This window comes from Trachemys scripta, chromosome 1, assembly GCF_013100865.1.
Source record: "Trachemys scripta elegans isolate TJP31775 chromosome 1, CAS_Tse_1.0, whole genome shotgun sequence".
NCBI classification, from domain to species: Eukaryota; Metazoa; Chordata; order Testudines; family Emydidae; genus Trachemys; species Trachemys scripta.
In genome coordinates, this window is record NC_048298.1 from 131,733,540 (window position 1) to 131,761,009 (window position 27,470).

General features: G+C 50.7%; 2 protein-coding genes across 6 annotated transcripts in view; one reads left to right on the plus strand and one right to left on the minus strand.

The window, feature by feature from the left end:
- The window catches only part of NRIP2 (nuclear receptor interacting protein 2), a 29,588-nt gene extending 20,513 nt beyond the window's left edge, over nt 1-9,075 (plus strand). The window contains exons 3-6 of the mRNA XM_034785404.1: nt 1,026-1,108; nt 1,736-1,863; nt 3,055-3,107; nt 4,861-9,075. Of these exons, the coding sequence (XP_034641295.1) occupies nt 1,026-1,108; nt 1,736-1,863; nt 3,055-3,107; nt 4,861-4,953 (357 nt within the window). The 3' untranslated portion in view covers nt 4,954-9,075. The remainder of the gene's footprint in view (nt 1-1,025; nt 1,109-1,735; nt 1,864-3,054; nt 3,108-4,860) is intronic.
- Nucleotides 1-27,470, minus strand: part of ITFG2 (integrin alpha FG-GAP repeat containing 2) — a 37,400-nt gene that overhangs the window by 2,997 nt on the left and 6,933 nt on the right. Inside the window, exons 7-14 of one of the 5 annotated variants that reach the window (XM_034785372.1) lie at nt 26,871-26,965; nt 24,981-25,058; nt 22,564-22,617; nt 19,141-19,232; nt 17,442-17,559; nt 16,530-16,703; nt 16,228-16,371; nt 5,813-5,943 (exon numbers count right to left, since the gene is read on the minus strand). In XM_034785372.1, coding sequence (XP_034641263.1) covers nt 5,942-5,943; nt 16,228-16,371; nt 16,530-16,703; nt 17,442-17,559; nt 19,141-19,232; nt 22,564-22,617; nt 24,981-25,058; nt 26,871-26,965 — 757 coding nt within the window. In that variant the 3' untranslated portion in view covers nt 5,813-5,941. Of the gene's footprint in view, nt 1-5,812; nt 5,944-9,917; nt 10,206-15,339; nt 15,552-16,227; nt 16,372-16,529; nt 16,704-17,441; nt 17,560-19,140; nt 19,233-22,563; nt 22,618-24,980; nt 25,059-26,870; nt 26,966-27,470 lie in introns of those variants that run through there. The other 4 variants (XM_034785364.1, XM_034785355.1, XM_034785382.1 and 1 more) reach the window with 4 other exon arrangements.

The following is a 27,470-nucleotide window of genomic DNA, read 5'->3' on the forward strand; positions in this document are numbered from 1 at the left end:
CAGCACTAGCTCACACAGTGAAATGAAGAAAATTAACATGCAGGCGAAATATATGGGAAATTTTCATGACAGCAAGATGTGTTGGTCTATAGAAGAGTCTTCCTAAGGGAAAGGGGGAAATTTCATCACTTGGCTCATTTAAAATGAGTCCTGGACAAGGCCTTGGATACAGGCCTGCACTGGCTGGGGGCAAGATGGATAGACTGGATGGAGCTAATATATCTTTTCCTTCACTATGTTCTGTGATTCTGTCCCATCTTTCTCTGATCATGTTCCCTATTGATTCCAGTGTCAATCCACACAGCTCCTGGCAGCCCTGGGTTTTACAGTCCCCTCCCAAGTACTGAGAACTGCTACTGCCTCAACATTAGAAAGCAATGCCACAAAGGGCTGTGGGGAGGAGTGAGCAGGAGACAAATGGTGACTGCTCCCCTGTGCTCCCTGGCTGAGTGCAGAGGGGAGAGGAAGTAAAATAGGAAAGGAGTCTGTCCCCTTCTAATTCCTGAATGCTGCAGTGGTTCCGGGGCAGGGCAGTCCGTCTCTTCCCTTTGACCCTGTCCTAGTACTCACAGGAACTAGAGCTGGAGGGAAAAGAGAGAATCTGCTCCAGGGGGATAGCAAACAAGAGTACAGTTTGTGGCAGGAGAATGCAAGACAATGTGGCTGGGGGCTCAGTGGGTAGGCAGAAGAGAGAGTGAAACAAGGGATGATGCTACAGTGAGATGGAAGCAGACCCATCATCCTTCCCTAAAGATGTCAGAAAGGGAGAGGGGGGGGCAGGTTACTGGGCTTCCTGTAAGAAGTCAAATAGAGGAAGATGCTGGTGGGGCAGGGTTCACAGAGTCTTGCTGGGGCCTCCATGGGTTCCCAAGAGCACCCCAACTTGTGGATCCTCATCTGAACCCCAAACCTTCTGATGTCCTTTTGTCACTAGTTTTTAGGGATTTTCACACTATTGCCAGGGGTTCTGTGTAGGGTTTGTGTCAGTTTAAGCCTGTATTAACCTGCCTTTATGTTTCTTCTAGTGCCAAGGTCAGGTATTGAGAGCTGCTGTTAACACTGGCTGCCAGCAAAACCTCATCTCCATGAGCTGTCTGAAACGGCTGGGGTAAGAGCCTGGGGCAGAAGAGATTGGGGGTAGGATAGAAAACAAGGAATTGGGCATTAAAAACTGCTCACTCTGAATCTGAAATTACCACTTGCACTCATACCCCAACTCCCATTCACATCGGGAACTCCTGCATTCACACCCGACTGCTTAGGGTGTGGGAAGCCCAGGGCTGGAATAATGGGGGGGGGGGGCGCCTGCAGGACAGGACTGAGGGGCATTGGCAGAGCTGTGTGGGGAGCCCAGGGCTGGAATAGCAGGGGGGCTGCAGGGCAAGACTGAGGGGCATTGGCAGAACTGTGTGGGGAGCCCAGGGCTGGAATAGCAGGGGGGCTGCAGGGCAGGACTGAGGGGTATTGGCAGAGGAGTAACAATTTGGCTGTGGATACTGTATATCCCAAGATGACCAGCTGATGCTTTGCATCTGCTCAGGGGAACCCAGCCCCATAGTGTCTGTGGGTTACCCCTGGAGAATCTGGCTCCTGACATCCCCATTATATGAGTGAGATCCCCTCTCTTTTGCAAGCCAATTCCAAAGAGACTGTGAAGTGCCCCTAACTAGTTGGAGCATCTATTGTTCTTTTGCCCATGCTCATTTCAGGCAGTAACATCCGTTGTGTCTCACAGGCTGGAGGAAGTGTCCGATGCTGGCAATGGGGATCTTTCCCTTCCTGTCCCTAGTGTCATTGGCCAGGTGGAGTGTGTGGAGGTGCAGCTTGGCCAGGAGACGGTGGTGTGCTCAGCGCTGGTCGTGGGTGAGCCCAGCAGAGCTTCCTCCCCCTTCCCAGATCTCTTCTTCCTTCTTGCCGAGCACACCTAAATGGATCATCTAGGAGCAGGGGTGGAGGGGAAGGTGACATGCCCATGGGGCTGGGCCAAGGCACAGTCCCGTGTACAATGCAGAGGCTTTGATCTTGCTGTGTCCCCCTCCACAAGGAGATGCTGGCAAATGGGGGCACTGGCTGAAGGGCAGTGGAGATGATGCAGCCCCATTGTCGGCCATTTCGCTTTGTCTCCTAAAAATGCCCAGACTGATTAGTTTGTCCTGCTCCATGTACAATTCCCAGGGGGCAGGGGAGACTGAAAAAGAGCACGTGTGTTACTGCCTCCAACTGGATGGAATGTGTCTGGAGATCTGTTCCTCCTAGGGTCCATGGATGTCTCTGTATCATTGTCCTCAGCTGCAGAAATGTATTGTAGAGCAGTCTGGGAGTCCCCGCCAGTGTCCAGAGGCAGAATCTTGTTGGGAGGGGCCATGGGGAATGAAGCCCATTTAATAGGCATTGGAGGGGGTGGCAGGGAGGTTGCATTTTTTCCAGGCATGTGAATCTCTGCATACAACAAAAATAAGAGATTGATTCTTCTTTCTGTCCCTTCTCCCCCATTTTATTTGTCTTCTCATCCATCCCTGATTTCTCCCATTGCCTCTCTCTGTCCCGTTCTCCTCAGCCTGCTGATTTACTCCCAGTGCCCTTCCTCTTCATGCTCCTCTGTTGTCTCTTGCCCTCCTCACTGTACTCCTGCCACACCCATTCCTCCATCTTTTCTGGTTTCTCTCCCTCTCCTGACCCCAGCTCACTTTATTCTCGTCCCCTTCTCCTCTCTGGTTCTCCTCACCCTTGGTTCTGTCTCTTCTCTGCGCGGGAGAGTCAGACTGCTCCTCTGCCCTCTCTGATGGCTGGTTGTCTATAGGAGCATAGACAGGTAGAGTAGCACTTAACCCCTGCAGGCTGCAGCTGTGGAAAGGATGACGTTCAGGCGTCTGGGAAGATGGAGTGGCCACACTCTGCTGTGCCTAGCATGCTGACCCCATACGTGCCAGAGGTTTGATAACTTATAGCAAGTTCCAGCCATGGGTATAAGGCAGTCACTCAGGTGCTGCGTAAGGGAGACTGTCAGAAAACACCTATGCCTGAGCCTGACCCACTTCCTCTCTGTTTCCCCAGATGATGAAATGCTGGAGTTCTGTTTCGGCCTCCAGACTCTGCTGTCTCTCAAGGTAAGGAATGGGTTTCCTCTCATCGCATCTGAACATAATGTAGGTGTGGTGGCACGTCTCAATGAGACCCAAAGCTGGGGTTGCAGGAAGCATGCGATGCTGATGGCCAAACTTGCCAGGGTGTTGCCCACCCTGCTTCCTGATCTCTGACTGCAGCATGCTCTTAGCTGGCATGAGTATTGAACCCCTTTCCTGTCATTTTAAAACCTTATTGGATCAGGCAGTGGCTAGAGCCCTGTGCAGCCCCATGGCAGAGATCTACAGTTTCTCCCTCTCCTGATGTCTCTTTCCTGGGAGCCGGGGAAACGCTCTGCTAGGGGACATGGTGGGAAGAGATTTCCTCTCTCAAAAGTAACCCCTTCCTGAGAGCATCTTTGCTGGAGCTTGAAGAGTCCCTTCCAGTCTCCATCATGCAGGAGGATGGGCACATGCACGGAGTGCTTAGACTTGGAATTGTTTTGTGGAGGGGGACTCAGCTGGGAAATCTCTCTCAAGGGTTTTGCCTTCCCCCAGAGTAGGGCCCAGAACCCAGGAGCAGAGAGCATCTATGCCTGCCGTTCCCTTCCAGTGGGTGCTGATCACTAAATAACCCAGAATTACAGCCTGTGATTTAGATCCTAACACAGCTTGAAAAGAAAGCCCCCTGTCTCGATTTGCTGGCAAGCTCTCTCCAGCATGAACCATTAAACACCTACATACACAGCCTTCCTTACTGAAAACATCAGAGAAATGCTCCATAGGAGAAGGAATGCTTTCTGGGCTGGGAGAGCCCCTGTCCTGCAGGCAGAACAGAGAGAACTACAGAAGGAGAAGCCAGGAGTGAGGGGAAGCAGAAAGAAGCCCAAACGATAACCATGCTAAGGCCTGAGAAGGCCTTGTAGATTGGCAAGGAGGAGGCAGCAAAGATAGAGGAGGCAGGTAAATGGGGGTGACCATTCCAATGGGGGGAGAAGATGGGGCTGGGAAGAGGCAGGAATGGGAGTGTAGAAAGTGAGTGGGAAAGTGGAGGATGGAAGCAGGGCGCAATGGGGGAAGGGAAAGCAATGGGGAAGGGCACTGAGTGTCACTCAATGAGTGGGATGGTGTTAGGCTGAGAGCTGAATGGCTCCGTGAACTGGAGGGAGGAGAAGAGACAGAACCAGGTGCACAGGGTGGGGTAGAGAGAGGTAAAACTGTCAGTGTAACCCGGTGGCCATAAGGAGGGATGAGAGAGGAACCCTGTGGTGGAGTAGAGGGAATGAAGGCAGGGGGCTAGGAGCAGAGGGTGATTTGGAAGCTAGGTGGCCAGGTTGGAGTTGGATTCAAAACCAATGGAAAGTGATGGAGGGGGGCATGATGTCCTTGATCCCCCTAAGAAGGGCCATGTATGCAATGTGCGAATAAGGCGGCTGTGCTGAACAAGGTGAGAGACGGTCACCTGAGCAGGGCTTTGCTGGGGAGCGGGAGGAAGCGAGGGTGAGGGATGGGAAGGAGCAATGGAGGTGTATTCAGAAGAAGAGGTGCAGGTGTGTTGGGGGATGGAAGGAAAAGAAGGCCGAGGGTAGGGAGCTTCTTTAGGAAGAGCAGCTGTGAATTTGATGGGAGCATGCTCTCCAAAATCTGGCTTGGCGAGAGGGAGGGAAGAGGGGGGTGTTGATTATTAGATGGGCTCCTGCTTCTCCGTGGTAATAGACACCATACAGCCCACGTACCCTGCTGATGCCTTGTGACTGATACGTACTATGGGTAACCAGTTCTCGTCTGCTCCCATTAGTGCTGCATCGACTTGGAGGAAGGAGTCCTGAGGCTGAAAGCCCTGAGTGAAGAGCTGCCTTTCTTACATGCCTCTGACGAGCATGGGCAGTGATGGGCCGGCTCCCCATGTCCACAGGGAGGAGACTCTATGGCTTACCAGGGAAAGCTGCAGCTGGGGCTGACACACCTGGCCCTTGCTGAGTCCTGCGCTGAGGCTTCCATGGGGGAGTGAGGAGGTAAACGGGAGCCAGGTGCTGTCCCGCTGTTGATGCAAGCTGGCCTCTTGTATGGAGAGTTCTTCCTCCCTGCAATGGACCCTCCTGCTTGTCCCCATGTGCTGAGTGGATATTTGTTCTCATTTCTCTCTGTGTCCCCGTTCTCTCTCTGGTCTCTGCTTCTGCCCTTTTAGTGACTTCTTTTTACACTGCCATGTATTGATAACATAGGAAGTGTCACTGTGAGCAGTCTCCAGGGGTTCTGCCTGCAGAGAGATGGTGGTTTCTTCTAAAGCCTCTGAAGATTGTTTTAAAAGTTTCCCTTCCCTTTTGGCCGCAGATCTACCTGGACAGGAGGGGCCCCTCTTTCCCATGCTGCATGGGAAGGGCCCTGTGGCCAATCCTCCCTGTCCTCTGGAGAGCTGGATTTCATTACCCTGCACTGGCTCAGAGCAGACTGGAAGGATTTTACTGGAAGCAGCTTAAATTGCAGTCCCTGCATTTTGAGAGTTTTCATTCAAAGCAGGAAGACTTCTAGGAAATGCTGAGCTGAAACACCCTGGGAGCATTGAGCATACATAGGTGCCAGGCCTGGCCAGCCAGCCTTAGCTACTAGACTCTGTATTGTATGAGCTCAAGTGCTAGTCTCTCCCCCTGTTAACCGTAGTAACTGGGCTGACACCCCTGCCAGCCATGAGCTCCCGTCACCAGATTTACACACCCATCAACTCTGCTTCTTCACTCTGAGCTCCAGGGATTCAACTTAGATACCACATGAACTCCAGGCCTACACCTGCCATCAGCTCTCCTCCTGGTCCCTGGCGATTCAACACAGAGACACCATCAACTTCAACCATTGGACTTCCACACCCCATTGACTACGTCTCCTGCATGAAAGCAAAGAACCCGACTCATTCCCAGTATCGGCTCAGGTCACAGAGTTACGAACTCATCTGGGATGGACAGGACCTCTGGTGGGTCACTTAGTCATTTCTTCTTCATACAGGCAGGCCTGATTTCATTACCCTAAAAGCATCGCTGATAGATGAGTATGTAGTCTCAAGGGACAGACACACCGCCACCATTCTGGGCAGCTTGCGCCATTCCCAAATGGGTGTATTGGTTAATTTTTGTTTCTAATCTTTGACTAAAATTTTCTGTTCTACAATTTGTGCCCAGTTACATCTTTTCTCCTCAGCGACTAATGAGAATAACTGATGCCAGCCCTCTTCATAACATCCCTTCATCCACTTGTAGATGGTTCCGACGTCCCCGCTCTGCCATCTTCTTCCTGGACCTAATTGGGTCTCTTTGTGGGTCTCACTTGTGAAACATTTTATTATTTCTCCTGTGCTCATTTGAGCTCTCCGGTTTATCTGTCTTTTTTTTTGGTAAAAGGATTGCCCTAAACTGGATGCAGGACTCTGAGGCTTAACCAGTGCTAAGAAGAGTGGAATAATTACCCTGCTAATTTTATATATAATACTCCTGTCAATGCGACTCAGAATGGCACATGCCCCTCTTAATAGCAGTGTTGGACCATTGACTCTTATTCAGTTCATCACCCATTATATCCTGCAGCTCTTTTTCTGTAGCATGGCTGCCTCGTTCATTGTTTTGCAATTGTGCATCTGATGATTCCTTCCTATGTGAAGCACTCTACATATCTTTCCTGAATAATACCAATGATTTAAAGGCCTCGTCTCATATGTGTCATGATTGTCCTGTATTATGATCCTATCCCTCTGCAGTCCCTCCTGGATCTGTATTGTTTGTGCAATCTTTAATGACAATATTGACTGGGATTGGAACCTCCTTCAAATTTGACATTGACTCTTGAATGAATACAATTTGTTAAATGTTATTCATTTTTATATCCCATCCTGTAGCAACTCATCTAGTCCATAATTCTTGAGTTTCACTCAAAGGATGGCTTGTGGAAATGTATCAAATAACCTGTTGAAAGCAATAGCTATTATGTCCACTGCATTTCCTTTATCCATTAAGTTTATTTCATCAAACAAACAAAAACCTAAGAGCCCTCTCTAGCTCAGACTGAAGTCAATGGGAAGATTTGCACTGATTTTAATGGGAGAAGGATTGGTTCCGATGGTAAATTGGCATCATTTTTCTTTGACAAATTTACTTTGCCTATTATTTATCACTTATTTTTGTGTAGGTGCTCAGTAGTTGGCTGCTCTATTAGCTGTTGGAGCAATATGCCAAGTATTGCAGTTAAATTTACTCATCTGTAAGCCCTGGGAATCCCCCTCCTTTGCTCTCCTTCAGAGCATCCTTTGCTCCTTCTCTACCCTTCCACAGGCTTCACATTTCTTCAGTTCTCAAATACAATCATCAAAGGTTCAGAAACTTCTGCTAATTCCGATTGCTTGGTGGGATGAATTTCACCAGGCCCTATGGCTGTGAATACATTTAGGTTATTTGGTTAGTCTGTAATCTCTTCCTCTCCATAATGAACCATGTCAGCTGCTGCCTTCGTTTGTTTGTTCTCTCCCCTCCCCCCCCATCGGTAAGTAGCAGACCTGCCCTTTTCTGTCGTCCTCTTGCTTCTCACATAAATATTATAATGATGGTTTCTTGTTTCCTTTGCTAGTATTCCCTGATTTTGTGCCTTTGCCTTTCTGCTCTCTCCTCTCCTCCTCCCTTAGGAATCATACATGTTCACGTGCTTGCATGCAATCTCCGTGTCAATTGTGTTGAGGGTGATTCTGCTTGATTCCTACATCAGTGGTGGGGAACTCTAATCCCCAATTTGGAATCAGCTCCATGGCCGCAGATGTGCTCTTCCACTCTCCTCCCAACTGTATCAGTTGAATGTCTGGTACTTCCTCCAGGTTACTCAGTACTCTGCCCTCTGGTATTTACCTTCTCCCTGAACATTGTGGACCCTTTTGTAGATAACTACTGCAGCATTTCCCCCCAGCACTGTCTGGATTGCCAAACCCTGACCCAGCCCCAACTCATAAAGGGCAGCAGCAATACAAGCAGTGAGAGCTGCAGGCCTGAATGCAATGGGTTGGGATCCCTTCTGCCACTTCCTTGGCTCCCCACCTTCATTGGGAACTGAATCATGATGTGACCCGAGCTCTCAATGCCTCCTTTCCTTTGCATCAGAAATGGAACCTCTGCCCTTCTCCCCTGCTGGGCTCCACCCTCCCATGACAGCATCAAATGAGGCAGCGTTGCCAACTTTCACCATTTCATCATACGTTTTGCACGGTTGGTGTTCTTCTTAAAGCCCCAGCTCCTGGAGTCATTTGATGACATGAGAACCTCAGCTTGATTTTTTTTTAAAAAGTCAGTTTCATGGTGCAGTAACTCAAAACCTAAAGTCTCAAAAACCAGGTGACAAAGAAGCCCAAATAGATTAATTCTAAAATTCCATGATTTTTAAGCCAATCCCATAATTTTCAGGGGCCTGACGCATGATGTTTGACCCCTTAGGGTTGGCAATGCTGATGATGGTTTAATACTAGTTTAACTCTGGAAAAGGCCCAAGTACATTTACAAATGTTTTTTTCTCCTAGAGCCATTGCCAGTGCTTAGTCATCCCTGTTTTCCTGAAAGGCACCAAAGACTAAAGACCTCTGTCACTGGACAGGAAAACAGATCAAGAATTAATATTTGAAGCAGGATTTTACTGTGAACTATAAATACATTAAGGGGGTAACTACCAGGGAGAGTGAAGAGCTATTTAAGCTAAAGGACAATGCTAGCACAAGAACAAATGGATATAAACTGGCCATGAACAAATTCTGGCTGGAAATGAGAAGAAGGTTTCTACCCATCAGAGGGGTGAGATTCTGGAACAGCCTGCCAATTGGAGTTGTGGGGGGAAACAAATGCATTAGTTTCGAGAGCTGGATGAATTGATGAGTGTGATTGTATGGTGGGGGTGCTTGTGATGGGGGGGGGGCACAGCTAAGCAGCCCTGGGGCTCACTTCTGATTTATGTCCTGTGTTCCTAAAGCTCGGGCTTCAGGGATTCAGCCAACCACTTAAAGGGGTCAGGAAGGAATCTCCCCCCCGCAATGTATTCTGGGAGGTTTTTTATCTCTGTCCTCTGAAACATCAGGGATGGCCATAGCTGGAGCTGGGACACTGGGCAGGGTGGGTCAGGGGCTCTGAGATGGCACCGAGCATTCTCTCTCTCAGGGGCTGGGCTGGCTGGGTCTTGCTCACATGCTCAGGATCTAATGGATCCCCCCAGGTCAGATTGGCAGGTAGCTTGGGGGGAACAGGGGGATTTGCCTTCCTCTGCAGAGTGTAGGTGCAGGTTGCTTGCCAAGATTATCTGGGTATATCTCACTTACTCATTTCCCTGCCATTGCAGGAGGCTTGGGCACTGGTGCACTTGGTCCCTTCTTTTCTCTGCCTGTGGCACATTATAGTCTAGTCTCCTGTGGGCTGTAATATTTTGGTCTCATTTCAGTTGATGGGTTTAGTGTGCGGGTGCTGGGTGGTGCTGGTGGCCTGTGAGCAGGTCAGACTAGACTCAGCAATTATTTTTTGTCTAGGTCCAGATTTCTTGGTCAAAGTATAGTCAAGGTCCAGACTCCAGAGAAAATAATAATAAATAATAATAAAAAGATTTTGGGGTCTGTTCAAAAGCACCTGGCAGTCTGGACTTGGCCCACGGTCCACTTATTGACTAGATGATTTAGTGGTCCCTTCCAGCCTTAAACTCTATGATCCCAGCCATCATTCAGGGGTGCGCAAGAGGATCCTTGGGGGTGCGCGGCAGGAGCGCTTTTTTTTTAAATTTGCTTCGTCAGTTTGGGCGGGAGTCCGAGCGGCTTTTTTTTTTTTTGCTTTGGCAAAAATGGTAGAGCCGACGCAGCAGGGGGTGCATGCTCAAAATTTTTTTACTGATAGGGGTGTGCGATCAAAAAAGTTTGGAGACCACTGAGCTACAGCATCTCTAAATGCCAGACGTTTGGTTATGCACATGTGTACCACAGGGGGTGCTGTTTAACCCCCTGTTGCTCAAGGAGCTAGGGAACTCTCAGCTGTATGCACAGACTTGCAGCCTCGATGGTGTTCAGCTGGGAAGCATCTAGAAGTATTAAAGGGCAATTGGACTCTGAACACTGTTAAAAGCAGCATCATGGGCATCCATGTTGATCATCTGTCAGGAAAAAAAAATCTTTTTGTTTGTAAACTGAGCACCCTGAACTGAGGTCGGTAAGGTCCAGATCCTAACTTCTGTTGGTTTCAGTGTAAGCTAGGAGCCTATATTCCTTCAGGGATCTGGGCCTAAGTGCCAGCCCTGCAAACTGCCCTGGGATCTGAGTCAAGCTTGGCTTGTTCTTTCTCCTCTGTCATCACTTGTGATAAAGATTCTGCCCTAGTGCCATCAGTAGATTTGCACAGCTGTAACTGATCATAACTTAGCAAGGCAGGAACAGAATCCAGCTCTCTCTCTCAGCTGTGCTGGCTCTGCAAGGTGAACAGGGGCCAAAAAGCGCTACGAGCAGCAAACATGACTCGAACGTACCCTGGGAAGAAGGGGCCATGGTCAGTCACTTTTCATTGTAGAGCCACACTTTAATGGCAGTTAGACTCATGTGGGGCTGCCACCATCGATTGCTGGGTTGGGACATGAAGAGGGGGAAGGCGTCACTTGGCACGAAGGCAATATAAAGACTGCTCTGGTCCTCTCAGCAGGAGACAATGCTCCTGTTTCGTGCAAGGTGTTCTTATCCTCGCCCATCCTCCTGCGCCCGTAATGGGAGCAGGAGAAAGAAGGGAGTAAACAGGAGCGTCCACTGGCATTGAGTGCTAGGAACAATCTAGAGTTGGTTGAAAAAATGGAAAAACAATTTCACCCCCCAAAAAATTCTGATATTTTTGTTCATCAGTTTTTTTAAGTTTTTCCTTCTCCCCCCGTATCTCTCTTCCCCCCCTTTTTTTGCGGGGGGGGGGGAATTGATTGTTGAAAATGACCGAAAAGACAAGGAGAGAGGGTAAAAGGCGAAAAAACTGATAAAAACATCAAAAGAAATGGAAAATAGATAAACTGTGAAATAGACAATTTTGCATGAAAATTTTAGATTGGGGCCATTTTGGGGTGAAAACTTTTTTTGCTTAAGAAGTAGACCACCAGCTTTAGAGCGCTGTGTTTGAAATGAGGCCCTCCCTGTCTTTTGGACAACGCAGTCCTCAGCAGCAGGTCCTCAAGTGCTTGTACCCATGTGACCTCTCTACCAAGCTCATCAGTGGGAGAGGGGGTTACAGGTCAGAGCATCATGCTGAGTGGCTCGCACTTGCCCTTGTTCAGATTTCATTTGGGTACATGTTGCCCAGTCTGATTGGAAGCAGGTCCCCATCAAAGGGTCATATCTCTGCATGAGCCCCTCTCTGCCTTACTCAGTTTCCTGTCCCACAGCAGCTACACTTGGCTCTCTTCCTTGGCAACAGTTTGACCTGCGTGGCAGGGTCTTGTTTTGTATGAACATGCTGCATCCATGGTATCAATGCAGTCATTTGTGCTCCCTTGTCTCCTGTGTTGTTAATAAAGATTTCTGCTTCAAGTGGGCAGCCAGAACCAAGTCATTCTCTGTTGTTATTGACCCGGCTCTGCAAACAGCTGCTCTGCAGTCAGGCCGCTGGGAATGCTTTACAAGAGCCCGCTGACCGCCCTGCCACAGCCTGGGCTCCGTAGTTGGAAGCTCTGCCAGCCTGACCCTGGTGTTGGCAGATGGAGAGTTCCTGGTAGCAGGCTGTGGGAACCCTTTGGTGCCTGGGGCCCCATCGGGAGAATGAGATGTAATCAGAGCTGGGACATGTTGCTGCTAGCAACTCCTGCCAACCAAAGTGGGATACGCAGGGGCCAGAGCTTGATAAGAGGCACCAAGCTGCGGCCATGCAGAAACAGGGCTATATCTGTGTAGAACAGTCTTTTCATGACTGCTCTATGTTGGTGTGTGTGTGTGTGTGTGTGTGAAAGCACCCACACAAAAGAAGTGTTACAGCCATGTGCACAAGAGCAGGGCATCCCTAGACATTGTGATGCCCTAGACATTGTGATGCCCAAGCCTCGGGGGGGGGGCTGCACCCAAGGTCTGTGGGGGGGTAGGAGCAGGAGAAGGCTTGGGGGAAAACTGCCCCCCAGCACAAGCCAGCAGAGCAGAGCGGGTTGGGGCCAGGTTGCTCCACTTCCTTCTGCCCGGTGAGTGCAGGGCGCGCCTGACCCCTGCTGCAGTCCCCCTGGGACATAGCTCAGGGGAAGGGGTGGAGTGGGGGCAGGGTGGGGGCAGAGCAGGGGCGGGGGCTATGGGGAAAGGGTGGAGTGGGTGCGGGATGGGAGTGAGGGTAGCTTTCCTGGCCAGCTCAGCCGGCCGGAGGATTGGCTGGCCGCTGGAGCAGCACACAGCTGCGTAGGGCACCAGGAAATATGGGGCAATTTGGTGCCCCAAATTTCCTGGTGCCCTATGCAGCTGCGCAGTTTGTGTATGGGTAAGGACGGCCTTGCATAAGAGCATGTGTGGGACTGGGAGTATGTATATATTTGTGTGGAATTGCATGCCAAATGGGGGGAGGGGGCTCATTTCTGTCACAAGCGGCTATGTGCCCACATAACAAAATCATCGGAGTCCTATAGGATTGGCATTTCATACGCTGGAGTGAAATAGCAGGGGGTGCCGCAAGTCAGGACAGAGGTGCATTGGCAGAGGTGCTCTGAGGAAGCCTGTATAGAAAATCGGCTTAGCAGAGCCCAGCTCCATTGGAGCCTCTCTCGGTGCCACTTTCACTCGTTCGAAAATACAACAAATTGAAACCACGTAGGCACAGCTAGGGCGAAAATATCTGATACATGCAGCAGAACCTTCCTCCCCCTCTGTAACAGCACAGGCTCCTTCAGAGCTCCTCTGGGTTCCTGTGGGGAATGTAACTATTTTTGTCACTTTATTTCACTCCAGGGACTTGGGTGAATGTTCCCTGGGATCAGACTAGGGTTGCCAACCCTTCCGGTTTCGACGGGAGTCTCCCGGAATCACGCCCTATCTTCTGGAGGCTACTGAAGCCAAACTGGGAGATTTTAGGTGCTGAAAGTCCAGTGGCGCACCGGGGCTAAAGCAGACTCCCTGCCTTCCCTGGCTCTGCGCCGCTCCCAAAAGTGGCTGGCACGTCCCTGTGGCCCCGGGGGGGAGGGGATGACAGGCAGTTCCCTCCCCCCCAGGGCTGCAGGGACATGCCAGCCGCTTCTGAGAGTGGCGCAGGGCCAGGGCAGGCACGGAGCCTGCCTTAGCCCCACTGACCAGGAGCTGCCAGAGATAAGCGCCTCCTGGCTGGAGCCTGCACCCCCTCCTGCACCCAACCCCCTACCCCAGCCCAGAGCCCCCTCCTGCACCCAAACTCCCTCCCAGAGCCTGCACTCTGCACCCCCACCTGCATTCCAACCCCCTACCCCAGACTCAGCCAAGAGCCCCCTCCCACACTCCAAACCCCTCAGCCCCAGCCCAGTGAAAGTGAGTGCGAATGGGGGAGAGTAAGCAACGGAGGGAGGGGGGGATGGAGTGAGCAGGGCGGGGGCTCGTAGGGGCAGGGCTTTGAAGGGGCAGAGCAAGGGTGTTTGGATTTGTGTAATTAGAAAGTTGTCAACCCTAGATCAGACCAACATCTCTGGCAGGAGCTTTCTCCACCCCACTTATACAGAGATGGAATTGTACTACTGTTCAATGCCCAGCCTCAGAAGCCAGGCTGGGAGTGCTGAGTTTTGGCTGTGTTTGAAACAAAGATCATTGAGTCTTCTGCAAGGCCCTACTGTGCTGGGGCTGGAGACCGTAACTGGCTTGGAACCTGGAGGTAGCATGAGGGTGCTAAACTATGGCATGTTTTATAACCTTATTGGAACTTGTATCCATTAGAAACTGACAAAGTTAAACACACAGCCCTGAGGAGTGGTTACCACTATGCCATCATCAGCTGGCACGGTGTGAAGCCTGGCCGGTCCCTGTTTACAGCATCTGCAAAGTCCTGCTCAGTACTGTGTTCTAGGACATGTTCTAGTGAAGACAAGCAATTGGATAACAATCCCCACAGCTTCATCCCCTTACTAGATGCTTCCCATAGAATCATCTCTTGGGAAGAATCAACTGGTCTAAGTCCTACAGCCCTGGTTTCAGTTTGTGCAGGAGAGTGCCTCAAAACCCCAAACCTTCCCTTTCCACAGACCGCAATACCCTTACAAGGTATTCAGGGACATAACCCCCACTGATTTCTGGGCCTTAAGCACTTTTGAAAATTATGCCCATAATGCTGTCCCCTGTGCTGGTTACATGGGGGAGAGAAAACCTTCTTTCTCTGTAGCCATGTAGCAGAGTCTGGTGCAGAAGGCACAGGATTTGGGAATTAGGAAAACTTACTTCTGTTCCCAGCTCTGTCACTGACTCCTTGGTGTGGCCTGGGGCAGGGGACTTTACCTCTCTGTGCCTCAATTTCCATATCTGAGAAATGGGGAGAACCTTCCTTTCTAAAACACTGAGATCTATGGACAGAAAATACTCACAGGAGCCAAGGTTTATTGTCTAATAATCAGATGCGCCACACCGCACCCCCACCCAAATCTGTCTGTTCCAACCCTAGGCCTTCACCCCTGGCAGGCAGGTACTTCCACTCTCCTGAAAGGAGTGGGGAATTCAGTCTCCCTGCTGAGGTGCTCAAGGGTGTTTTTCAGAACATGGCGCAGCAGGAGCCCAACAGCTTGTGGGATCCTTACATGTTATCATTTGCTAAGGGGCGATCATTGAATTAATTATATTTGCTCGGAGTCAGATCCAGATCTCTCTGTGGTGGGGCGTGGGAGGAAAGCTCCATCCATTATGCATGTTAAATAAAACATCACATGGATGAGAGATGATAACGGATGCAGAGCAGCAGGTTTGCCTGCTGGTCTCCTCTTAATGAGTTGAGATTGGCACTGGACTGAAGGAGGCACAGTAGTCAGAGATGTTCAAGGGCTGGAGAGAGCAGAGCAGAGCAGACCTGCAGAAGGTGCAGTGCCACCTTTCCCCCCTGTGCAGTGCTGGACCTGGAGTGGCATGCCCCCCAAGCTTTGCAGTGGCAGAAAGTGGAGTGCCTGCTCCTCCTAGCTATTACACATGAGCAGGGTTGGAAAGCGAAATGATGCTCTTTCTAGCTGTTCCAGGTGTCCAGTGGTGGAAGGCAGAGTAGCACTACTGCAGTTGCCGCAGGTGTGCAAGGCTGGGAGGCACAGTGGCAGTACTGGCTGCAAGGCCGGTCATCATCACAGAACAACGTTTAGAATGGATTCAATTTATTGTCCAGTTCTTGACTGCTCTGTATAAAGTCATCCCAGGGATGAGTTTGGCCCACAGTCTTTATGTGAGCGACCAGAATGAGGGTTCAACTTTCACCTGATTGCATTCCTACCAAGAGCAGTTTGGGTTCCTTTCGCCAGCGCTGTTGCTGGAGCTGCCTAGTTTTCTTCAGGCATCAGCCACACACCTCCCTGTTATTAGTACCATGGGAAACAAGTCACCGCTGTGTGTGAGATCACACCTCGGAAGAAAGCTGCTGCTGTGAGAGGAGGCCTAGGATCAAGGGGAGTGTCAGAACTGAAGCGGGGGTAATGCTGCAGGCCTGTCTAGTGATTCATGCATGTGGACATGTGATAAAAAACCCCGACAACCAAAAAGCCCTCTCTACCACAAGCTAATCCCCCATTCCTATGCTGCTAGGAACTCAGGGGATCAGCTCCACAGGTACCGCACAAATAATGTACCAAGACTAGACTGAAGTTTGCTGCTCTCTGTTTCCCCTTCACAAACACAACTCTTTGACCAGCAGAGAACATGGCTGCTAAGAGTTTAATACTAATGGTGGCACCCCAGAGAACAGAAGGAACTGGACCCTCATTGCTTCAACTAAAAAGGGGCAATGAACTCGCCATCCCTCAATGTTAAAACCAACACCCGAGCGCTCACCTTACCTCACCCATGACCTGAAGGCTAATTCTAACACAGTGCCTTGTCTGCGGCTGCTAGCTCACTGGAAGCCTAGACTGACGAGGAGGGAAGGATCTCATTGATCCCAGATACACACTGAGCTTGGTGCAACATGAATGCCTGACTGCAGCCAACATCTAAAGAAAGGTCACTACTGTGAGCAGAGGTGCTATTACGTACACGAGTCTTGGGCAACGGTGGGGTGACTGGAGGAGTCTGCTCCAGCAGGGCCCCGATGCTGGCAAGGGCTGTTCTGTGGCTGCTTTTCTGGGAAGTACAGGGTCTTGTGAATCAGATCTTTGATAGCCGAGACATCATCTCCATCTATGAGTGAGGCAGAGAAAGAGCGGTATTACCACCAGTGAGAAGCGTTTTAGCCCCAGTAAGGTATCTAGGAGCCCCAGCTATCACCACCACGAACAGATCCTCCCATTATCCCATCCCCCTTCTCACTGCATATCTGCAGACTGTGCAATGCTCACCCACGCCCAGCTGCTGCAGAAGGTCCCTGTATTCTGGGTTGGTCTCTAGTATCTTCAGCAGGTTGGTGGATTCCATTCTCTCCAGCTGCACATCCCAGTAGATGTAGATCTTCTGGTTGAAACTGACGTAAACCAGGCAGGGGCTGTTGTGGCCTCCTTTGCATGCATAGAGGCCTGAGGAAAGCCAGAGAGGGAGCCACCAGTAGTTAGTGAAGAGCAGAGGAAATGAAGAGGTAACTTGGGAAGACAAGTAAGGGGGGAGGCCATGGGAGATCAGAAGGCACAGGGTGGGGTAAGGCAAACACAATGGAGTAGCCTAACTCTCCCCTCTGTGCCCAACTGTGCTGCTGATCTAAGATGGAGTAGAAAGTCTCTGGCTACCAGCTAGTACATGGGTGAGCTGAGCTGCACTTTACTGAGAGACATGGACTTTGGTGTGCAGAATTTCCCTGATGGACCCTTAGTCACATGGTGGCAGGAGGAAGCTGTCTATGCAGTGCGTGCCCAAGCAATCCAGCTGTGGGCAAATGTGCCTTTAGGGGGGGGGAACAGAGAAAACCAGTGAAAAAACCCCGATGGGACAGGGTATCACCAGCTGACTGCAGGGGACACAGCATCCACGGGGCGGGGTCAGCAGGAGGTAAAAGTGGAACAAGGCAGCAGGAAACCTGTGCTTCATCAGGGCTGGGTCTCCTAGCATCCCTCCCTCTCACCAGGCCTCTTCCCTGCAGCAATATGAAGAGATCAGCTGGGCTTCCCACACAGTCACCCACCCAGCAGGGCAGGATACAGAATCAAGGGGCTTCCACCTCTCTCGGCGCAGCAGTGACATATTTCATAGAGCGCAGTCAGCAGCTCAGTTCACAGCCAGGGCTGTGTATCTCAGATGTAGGCACCAGGCAGGCCACTCACCAGCACAGAACGCGCTGACGTTCTCGTCCACTTGGAATCTGGCCACAGTCCGATTGTGGTCGATGATGTATGTCTGGCCATCCCAGGCACAGGCAATCACCTCTTCATGCCCATTGCCCTGCCAGAGTCGGACGGGGGGGGGGGGGGGAGTGGGAGGAGCTTTGATTAGCACAGGCATCCAGAGAGATACACAGGAATCCCAGCAGCCCACAGCAAGCAGCATCCATTCCTACCCTCTGATATAACCTATGTTCAATGCAGCTTCCCAGCACACAACTGGATAATCTCCTGATAAGGGATACAGATAATCTGTTCTCAGGGAAAAAACATGTGGGCTCTCCCTGCGCCAGTGGCCTCTTTAGGTTCAGTCTACCCTACAATACAAACTATAGATGGGGCCAGTCTCTTCCTCCCCTGTCCCATGTGCTCTCAACCCCTCATTCTCCCACCTCAATCCTTAACAAGCATCCTGACTCCCTCCTAGTGACCGCTTCCTCCTCCTTCCCCAACAAGAGCCCCAAACACTTCCCGGCTGCCTTATTCACCTACAAGCATCTCAGTCTGACCCTCCCTCTTTGGAGGATGAGAGAGTCAGGCTTTTGAGGGTTTCCAGAGAACAGGAACATAGGAATTACCATACTGGATGAGACCCAAGATCCATCTAGCCCAGTGTGCTGACTCTGACCATAGCCAGAGCCAGGTGCTGCAGAGGAAGGTGCAAGAACGCTGGAGGTAACCTGCCCCATATAGGTCTCATTCTGGTGTCTAACACTTTAAGCCCTGAGGCACAAGGTTTAATATTCCTTCCAAATGTGTGGCAACGTTAATTATAACTCTGGATGCTCTTGAGAGCCACATAAATGTCCAATTGCTTTTGGAATTCTGTTAAGTTCTTGGCTTGAACAACTTCATGTGCCCGTGAGTTCCACAGTCTAATTACTCATGCTGTGAAAAAAGTGTTTCCTTTTCTCAGTTTGTAATTTCCCACATTTTAATTTAATTGACTGTCCCCGTGTGTGTGTTATGAGACAGACACAACAGATCTACCTTCTCTAGGCTATTCATTATTTTATATACTTTCAGCATCTCTCCTCTTATCTGCCAAGGTAACAATCCCGATCTTTTAAATCTGTCTTCATAGAAGTGGGCTGTAGTCCACGGAAGCTTATGCTCTAATAAATTTGTTAGTCTCTAAGGTGCCACAAGTACTCCTGTTCTTCATAGGAGAGTTTTCTCAGGCCTTTGATTGCTCTCATCACCTTTCTCTGAACCCCCTCTAGTTCTGCACCTCCTTCTGGAGATGGGATGAAAAGTATTGCACACAATATCCACGGCAGACTGCACCACTGATTGATACACTGGCATTATAATATTATTCTTCATCCCATTCCTTATTCCGCCTAATAACAGGGAGCAAAATCATTCAACTCAGAGAACAAGGCAGGCAGCAAGGAAGGAAGAGGAAAGACTATACAGTGTAATACTGTCAGAGCCCAGCTCCTTAGCTGAGTGACTACAGTGCCTGTGGAGTTTGTGGTACAGGCTCTATTTTCTTGGGCTTTCTATGAGAACATGGGACAATCCCAGGATGCCCTGCTCTCTCTTCTATGCGGGAGGTGGCAAAGACGCATTTCAGTGTCTCCACCCCAAGTCGCCCTCTCCCAGTGCTGGTCTTTGCTCTGTTCACATTGATACTCACAGTAACATCCAATTTTTCCAGAGCAAAGAGCTGGTGATCAACCTGCACGGACCACAGCAGCTTATCCGCCCCCTCCATGAGCTTCAATGTTCCTGAAGGGAAGAAGGAGACGCTTAGACAACATCTTACCACAAAGGAGTCAGCACCCTAAATCTGCGGGGGATGGGGGAGAGGGCGTAAGCCCCTCCCCCACAGCTGTGCTGCTAGGGGTACTTTTCAGTATTTGAGTCAAACATGCTCTGGCCCTGGGGAGGAGGATGTTTGAACATGCCCAGGCAACCTCAGGAACTCCAGGCTTACTGTTTATAGCCGTGCAGACTTCAGAGCAAAGCAAGGTGAGGTGCCAATGTCCCCTATCCCTATGACATGCAGCAGAGCCTGACCCTGTGAGAATATCACTGGGGCCCGTGGTGTCCCCCAGCAACGCGCTGGGCCCCATCCAGAGGCTTCCATCTGCAAACTCCCAGGGAGAAGCAGCCCTGTAGTGCAGGCTATGGTTGACACACACAGCGCTGTCTCTCATCTCCGGAAACGATGATGACCCATTAGCTTGTCAGCAGTAGCTGGAGATTCAGAGGAAAAATGGCAAAAGCTCTGCTAATTGGATTGAACTCTGAGACAGCCGGGAAATGGACGGAAATGCTTTCTCAGAATAAGATACAGACGCACAACGAGCCCTAACATCTCAAATCAGACACTGGTTATGCCAGAGGTTCCCCAGCCGTGACTCATGGATCGCTGGGGATCTGGGGAGCTCTAGCTGGGGTCTGCAGAGAACTGGCTGATCACGTGGAGCTGCCTCTCCTTTATATTCCCAGCTGCCAAATTACATTAAGAGAAGCTAAAACACACTTGATACTTTCCTAACATTTCTCTCCCATGTCAGCAATTGTTGTAGCTGGCACAAGGATGTTGCTAGGAGATTGTGACTCGCAGAGGAGGTGTGTCTGTGAGACAAAGCACGGAATAAACACTAATTAATCCTCACAACACCCTGTGGAGTCAGTAAGTATCACTAGCCCCATTTTACAGACAGGGACACTGAGTCTGATGGAAGTTAAGGGAGTTGCCCACAGCTACACAAGTCAGTAGCAAAGTCAGGATTAGAACTCAGGACCATAGCATAGTCAGCATGTCTCTTCCATGACTGCTGAGCTAGGCCAGGATTTAGGGAGACCTTGCACGGTGACTTTAGGCAGTTCACCAATCTGGGAGCTAAAGAGTCAGTGACAATCACAGGATTCTGTCTGTATCCAAAAGCTTCAATACAGAACCCCCTCCCCTTTCTATTTATCACACCTGAATCCTGTCTCTTCTTTATCACAGGGGACATGACCAGGAAAACCTAGCTTCCAGGCCCATGCTCAATCCACTATACACCATTGCCTCTGCCAAGACTTCATTTACCTGGCTGCTTTGGCAGCATCCCAACCACCTCAAAGGGTGTAAGGAACATGCCTCCCTGCTCTTTTCCAGAAGCTTTCAGACATGGCATTATTTGTATGGCATTTCAGCTTACTGTGCAAATGGACTTGGAGTATGCCAATGTAGTAGAAAAAGAGCCTAAAATATAAGCCCTTGTATTAGAGGCCTGGTACGAGGCCTGAGCTAAAGTAGTGGGCAAACTTCGCTGATATAAAGCAAAGTTAGCAAAAGTCAGGCTGTGAGCAAATGTCAGGCACTGCCTGCTTGCAAGTTCACAAAATCTGGCAAGAACAGGGCTGATATTGCAAAAATCGTTCCTAAAAAGTGCTAAGCACAGAGTACTTACGCAAACACATTTCAAAAAAGTGGTACCAGAATATCCCAATATTAAGGATGGTACAAAAACATTCCGCAAAAATAACAGGAACACACTGACCCCTCCTAAATAGAAGGTCAGGATAACAGTGTAGTAAATAGAAATGCATAAGGTGCTTCCTTGGTAACCGGCTACGTCAGAGGGTATCAACTAACCATGTTAAAAGGCCAACATGTAACTTGTTTATACTGATGTATAAAATGGCGTCTCAGAGGGAGTGTCTTTGGCCAGCTTAGGGGGCAGTGGAAAGTCCCGCCACTGACTGAGCTGCGTCCACTGTCATGGGCATACATGTCTTAGTATCCTTGTAGAGTCTGCCAGGTGCTATTATTGTGCTTCGTCGACAATAAACTTGGCTGGGCGTCTTCGTACCTTAACGGATATTGTGGTCATTGGGCGGTTCGCTCGAGGTCTGTCATGCCAGCTGTCTAGGCAGGGCTAGGACAGCACACAAGGAAAACACAGGCATGCAGCCAAACATCTAACAACACTGGTGACCCTGACCATTAAATTCTGTTAATGATTGGAGTCTCACACAGGGAGTGTTAGAACAGTGGATTGGGAGTCAGGGGATATCTGGGTTCTTAGTCCCACCTCTCCTAAGAGCCTGCAGTTTGATTTTAGGCAAGTAACCTGCCCTCTCCAGGTCACAGTTTGCCTATTTGTGAAGTGGATTTAATACTTCCCTCCCTTGGCAGCTTTGGGTGGCTTCAGCAATTAATCTTTATAAAATGCTTTGAAATCCATGGATTCAAGGTGCCCACTAGCAAAGTGCAGACGACTGCTAGGAATAATTCATCGAGAAAAAACATTTCCGTTTCCTTGTCGAGAACAACTCCTGGAGCAAGGCCTTGATTCAGCAAGAAACTGGAGCACATGCCTAGCTTCAATGGGACTGCTCACGTGCTTAGAGTCAGCCTTGTGCTCACACACCAGGCTGAATCAGGGCTTGGCTCTCTGGTGAGGTCTCTTCTCTCAGCTCCTGCAGACACAAGAGCAAAGGCCTGTGCAGGGAGGGATAGGGGACCTCTTGCCCTCTCCTCTCCCTATAACATACTAACATGGAAGCATGTATTTGAGATGAGGACAAGGAACAATGTCAGTGCAACAACCTCGACTGCCAAATCCTCCTGCATGTCTTGAAGGCAGTGCTACTCAGACCTCAGTGGTTCAGGAGCCAAATTAGTGATCAACATTTCCCAAACCAGCCACAGTAGTGTGAATTCATTATATCACTTACTATAGGACTTATCATATTTAAACAGTATGACAGGGAAATATTTAGTTTATATTAATCTCACAGCAAATAAGTTAATAACTTAGCGCAAGTTGATAACTTAATTGGTTAATAACATCATTAAAGCATCCTGATTGGTTAATAATTAAATCATACAGGAGACACATGAGCCACTTGCAGCTCCTGAGACTCAGTCTGAGTATCAGTGCTCTAAGGGTACTTCAGAGGCCTGATTCCATCCCATCCCAAATCCAGTAGCACTGAGCCTCCGGTGTGCCCTTAGAACTACCCCCATGCTTCTGCTCTGGAGTGGTAACAGGCCTCAGCTACACCCGCAATCCCTTCCTTCCTCTTCCCTTGATCCAAGGGCAGTAGAGGGACTTACCGTCCAGAGTGCAGAGGGCAAAGAGGCCCGAGCCAGCATCCGCTTTAGTGCAACCTGCAGACACAGAACAGAAGCACATGTCATTCATGCTGCTGTCTAGCTGATCTCAGCGGCGAGATTTGGCTGTAGCCTCCCTAATCTCTCACTGTCCGCCCACCATCCCCATCTCCTTCTCCCCCTCTAAATGGAGCACTAGGGCTGTGGTCAGGCAGGGTGTGACAAGCTAGAGGAGTCTGCTTCCCCTGCTCTCCTGGACGGGTGGGTCACTGTGGTACAATCTCCTCTGAATCTTTGGAGGGAGAGGACCAGCTGAAACAACTCAGAGGCGGAAGGGGAAAGGAAGGAGTTCAGTGAATCTACCCTCCCAAGCTGGGGGTCTTTGTTGCTGTTTCTGGCCTTCTGCACGCCTCCTTTCTGCTTCCTCTCCCTGTGCTTGGCCAGTATTTTGATCTGCTATTAGACATAGTCCTGCCCACTCCTAGCCACTGGTCACAAGGCCCAGAGAAGAAGCCTGGATTGGCATCTCTTCTCCCCCCTGCCCCCCAATGAGGGAGTGCTTCCCTCCTGGCCTGTCTCCCACTGAAGGGCTCTGTGACAGCAGCAGTTTCAGGAGGAACCTTTTAATGTTCTCCACCCCCTTCAGCTGCAGTTGCTACCCAAAACCCACAGAGGGGAGGCTTAGGGTGGTCAGGGCCCAAAGAGCCCACCTTGACTCTCTCCCTCCATATCCCCCCAGAATTGTGACTTACCAACTTGAGCTGGAGATTGCCCCGAGTTAAAGGGCCAGCATCAAGCTAACAACAGCGAGTCTGACTCTGCTCTCACTGACGCTGTGTAAATCAGGACTACTGAATGTTGCTCTACAATACCATCGCCAACCCACACACGTGGCAGTCTTTGGACAGCGACTGAGAGGTGGAATAGCACTGGTGTTGCAGGAGGGACTGAAGGTATCTAGCCTGAGATGTTAGGAGACATTTCTGCCCAGCCTTGAAACTTTGCCTAATGGTTATTTACCACTTTCACCATCTTGTTACTATCCTATTTTCTGCATCACTTTCCTTCCCCCGTAGGGCACCCCTGGCTATTACCAAGCAATGAATTTTTAACATCTAGTTTACATGTAAGTGGGACTGGCTGGTTTCGCCCACTGATCCTAGGATCCCCCATATAATGTGAGCTGCAGCTGCAGGCCCATGGGTGCTGTGGTTTAATTGCTTCTTTTACACCCCCTTGATTCTCCAGAGATGCACAAGTGCAGGCAGCAGCTCCGCTGGGGAGCAGGAGAGGCCTTGCAACTAGACCTCCCCTCCCCTCTGTCCTTGCCCTTGAACTCAGCCTGGTGCTGCTGCTGGGGGCACGTGGGGAGCTCCACAAGATGGAACAGGATCAGCTGGCTGTATGGGAAAGTGAGCACAAAGCACTCCCGAAGGCAAACGTTGAGCAAATCTGCAGAGGAAAGCTGTCCCTCTGGAAAAGCTCTCAGTCCCATGCCCCTGCCACGTTCCCCCCAAGTCTGCACTAGTGCAACACTCTGCAAAGCAGCCTTGCCCCCTCCTGACAAGCACTGGCTGGCTGCTTGGGAGCCCCACTTTACGGGCTGATAGGCTGTATGGACACAGATGCTCAGTGGCTTTCACATACTGTGCCCATGATAAACAAAGACAAACACAGCACCATTCCCATCATCTGCAGGCCAGGCAATACTTCTATTTTTAAAAGGCAATGCCAGGAGGACAGCATGAAAAGGGGCATATGTCTCTCCAGGGGCCATAGCAGAGGGGCAGCCACGGAGACCGGCACTGTTAAATACTGTAACTGAGTGGGGTCCCTTGGGAGACATCTACACAGCGAAAAAATATCCGCAGGAGCAAGTCTCAGAGCCTGGATGAATGGACTCGGGCTTGCAGGGTTTGCGCTACGGGGCTAAAAATAGATGTGTAGATGTTTGGGCTCTGAAACCCAGTGAGGGACAAGGTCTCAGAGCCTGGACTCCAGCCTGAGCCCGGATGTCTACACATCTATTTTTAGCCCCATAGCGTGAGCCCGAGTCAGCTGACTTGGGCTCTAAGATGCGCTGCCGTGGGGTTTTTTTGCTGTGTAAATGTACCCTTGGAGACCAGCTCTGCTGTTGGGATTACACCAGCCACTTACACTATCTTAACCCAGCCATCCAGCTGGAGGGGAAGTGCAGGGCAGTTTGCTAACGATGCCCATTTTGACTCAGCCACCTTCCTTCTGAAGCTCATATCTTGTCTCGTGGATCCAACCGGTGTAACTGCAAAGCCACCTACTGTGCGCATGGGGAGAATCATCCTAGAAGGTTGCGCAATTGCCTAGTGATTGAGGTTTAACACCCACTTTACAGAGGAGCAGCTGCCTACACAAGGAGCAACTGTGGAGCACCCAGCCCTCACCTTTCAGACAGTACTGCTTTCTGGTTCTCCCAGCCTGGCACAATGCTGTTTTGTCTGGGTGTCTAGTGCAGTAGGAGGCTGCTTACATCCAAAAACCAAGTTGTCATTGAAAAGACAGTGACAGGAGAAACCCGAGTATCCGGAGACCTGGGGGACACAGGCAGCCTTCTGATAAGCAGAGTCCAGCTGACTGGGGGACTGGCTAGTGATTACTGCGCAGATTATGTGCTGATCTGTAGCTTCCCCAGCAGCCCTGTCCCTCTTCCCTCAGCCACCGGGCAGCTACACAGTAACACAGCTTCACTGTGGGAGATCAGGACACCGAACTGCAGCACCTTTGCTGGCAAGCCTGGGGGTAGGGGGTGGGTGTTAGCTAACCCCCACTCAGCCACACTCTCACACCCAGCAGGGAGACAGGACTCTCTTTTGGGCAACAGCTCGTGTCAGGTAATCAACATTCTCATGTACAGTCACATCAGGGTTTCTAGAGTGACACTGAAAGCCAGTTAGGGATGGACGCTGAGACATGTAGTGACAGAAACCACTTTCTGAACCCCCTTTACAAAACCTAGGTCCTTAGCCCTCAGCAGCTGGCACGGCTCTGACAGCAGGGATTCTTGTCTCCCCTTGTTCTGCACGTCTCCCTTTGCCAGCAGGCTCCAGCAATCAGTATGAGGTCCAGGGCTTTGCACGCAGTGAAATAACTGATTTCACGGCCTGGCGCTCCCAGTGCTTGGAGCAGCGTTTGAGATGCTGAGAACGTGACAGGCCGAATGGGAGCCCTGCGTGCTGAGATCAGGGAGGGTTTGGTGCTGAGGATCCAGGCACCCCTCACCGCTCCAGCTCCACAAAACACCCCACGCCTTCCTCAGACAGCACGGTTCCCTCCTGCACAGAGCAAGCGCAGCAGCAGAGAAAAAGAGAATGTGACTTGCCCTGACAATGAATGCCTCCTCGAGCACGGCCCTCGTGAAAGAGGGAGTCTAGGAGGGAGTCTAGGGCAGCTCTGCTAGGCTGGAGTCTAGGAGGGCGAGCCAAGGACCAACTTACGGAGAGCGCAGGAAGTGGGGTTTGGGTAAAGGGGGATGAGGGCTCTGGCTGGGGATGCGGGCTCTGGGGTGGGGCTGGGAATGAGGTGGTTGGGGTGCAGGAGGGTGCTCAGGGCTGGGATTGAGGGGTTTGGAGAGCGGGAGGGGGATCAGGGCTGGGGCAGAGGGTTAGGGAGAGGCTCAGAGGGTGTAGGCTCCAGGCGATACTTACCTCAAGCGGCTCCCGGAAGCAGCAGCATGTCCCTTCTCTGCCTCCTATGCGCAGGCATGGCCAGGCGGCTCTGAGCACTGCCCCATCCTCAGGCGCCACCGATGCAGCTCCCATTGGCTGTGGTTCCCAGCCAACGAGAGCTGCAGGGGCAGCGGCAGCGTGCAGAGTGGAGCCCCGCAGCTGCCCCTACGTGTAGGAGCCGGAGCGGGACCATGCTGTTGCTTCCAGGAGCCATGTGGCACGGCCCCCAACCCTGCTCCCCGGCTGGAGCGGGACAAGCCCCACACCCTGCTCCCCAGCGGGAGCTCAAGGGTCGGATTAAAATGGCTGGTGGGCCGGATCCGGCCCACGGGCCATAGTTTGCCCATCCCTGGTCTAATGCAAATTGTTCAGCTATCCTAACGTCCTGGGGCCAGTCCATAATTTGGGGGCTGGCTAGTATGGGCCAGGCTTCTCTCCATTTTTGTGGCCACCTGCTAGGTATTCACCTCCAGGAATCTGATTTCTCCTGGATTTATTTATTTAGTTATGTGACATCCCCATCCTCCAACAGAATCCGACAGAATCGATAGCTGGGAGTTTATGATCTCGGCCCTGTACATTGCTGCAGGCTTTGCCTCTGCCTCTTACCTCGGCCAATGCTGCCAATTAGGTGAGTGGAAACGTTTTTGTTATGAATCCTGCCAGATGTCTGGTGAAGGATAACATCCCGAACGGGGGCCTCCCTAGGGAGAAGGGAGAGACAGAGGGGAAAGGTTTAGGGATTCCAGCCAGAGAGAATCCCAGAGCGACTCCCTAGTCACTGTCCTTGAATCTCAGGGCAGGGATTTTTACACACACTGACTTCTGGGAGCTGCCTGCTATCCCAGCTGGGATGAGGGGCAGGGGAGATCAGTTCATCTGGGGGATGTTTCAGTCACTAAGAAAGCACAGGGTTTTCAACTGCCTGACTGTATTTATTTGTTGATAAATACCTGGGAAGGGCCTATGTGGCAAATCTGAGTGCATACATGTATCATGGGGAGGGAACGAATTAGCTAAGAGACTTTCTGAACCACTCCCAATTATATTGGCGGTAAAAAAATCAGACACCTGAGAAGGTGCTGAGAGATAGCAGAAAAGCCAAGGGAATACCAGTTTTCAGACAAGGAAAGGAAAGATCCTGAGAGTCACCCCGCTATAGAGTCAGGGAGTTTCAAGGCCAGAAGAGACCACCAGTTCATCTCGTCT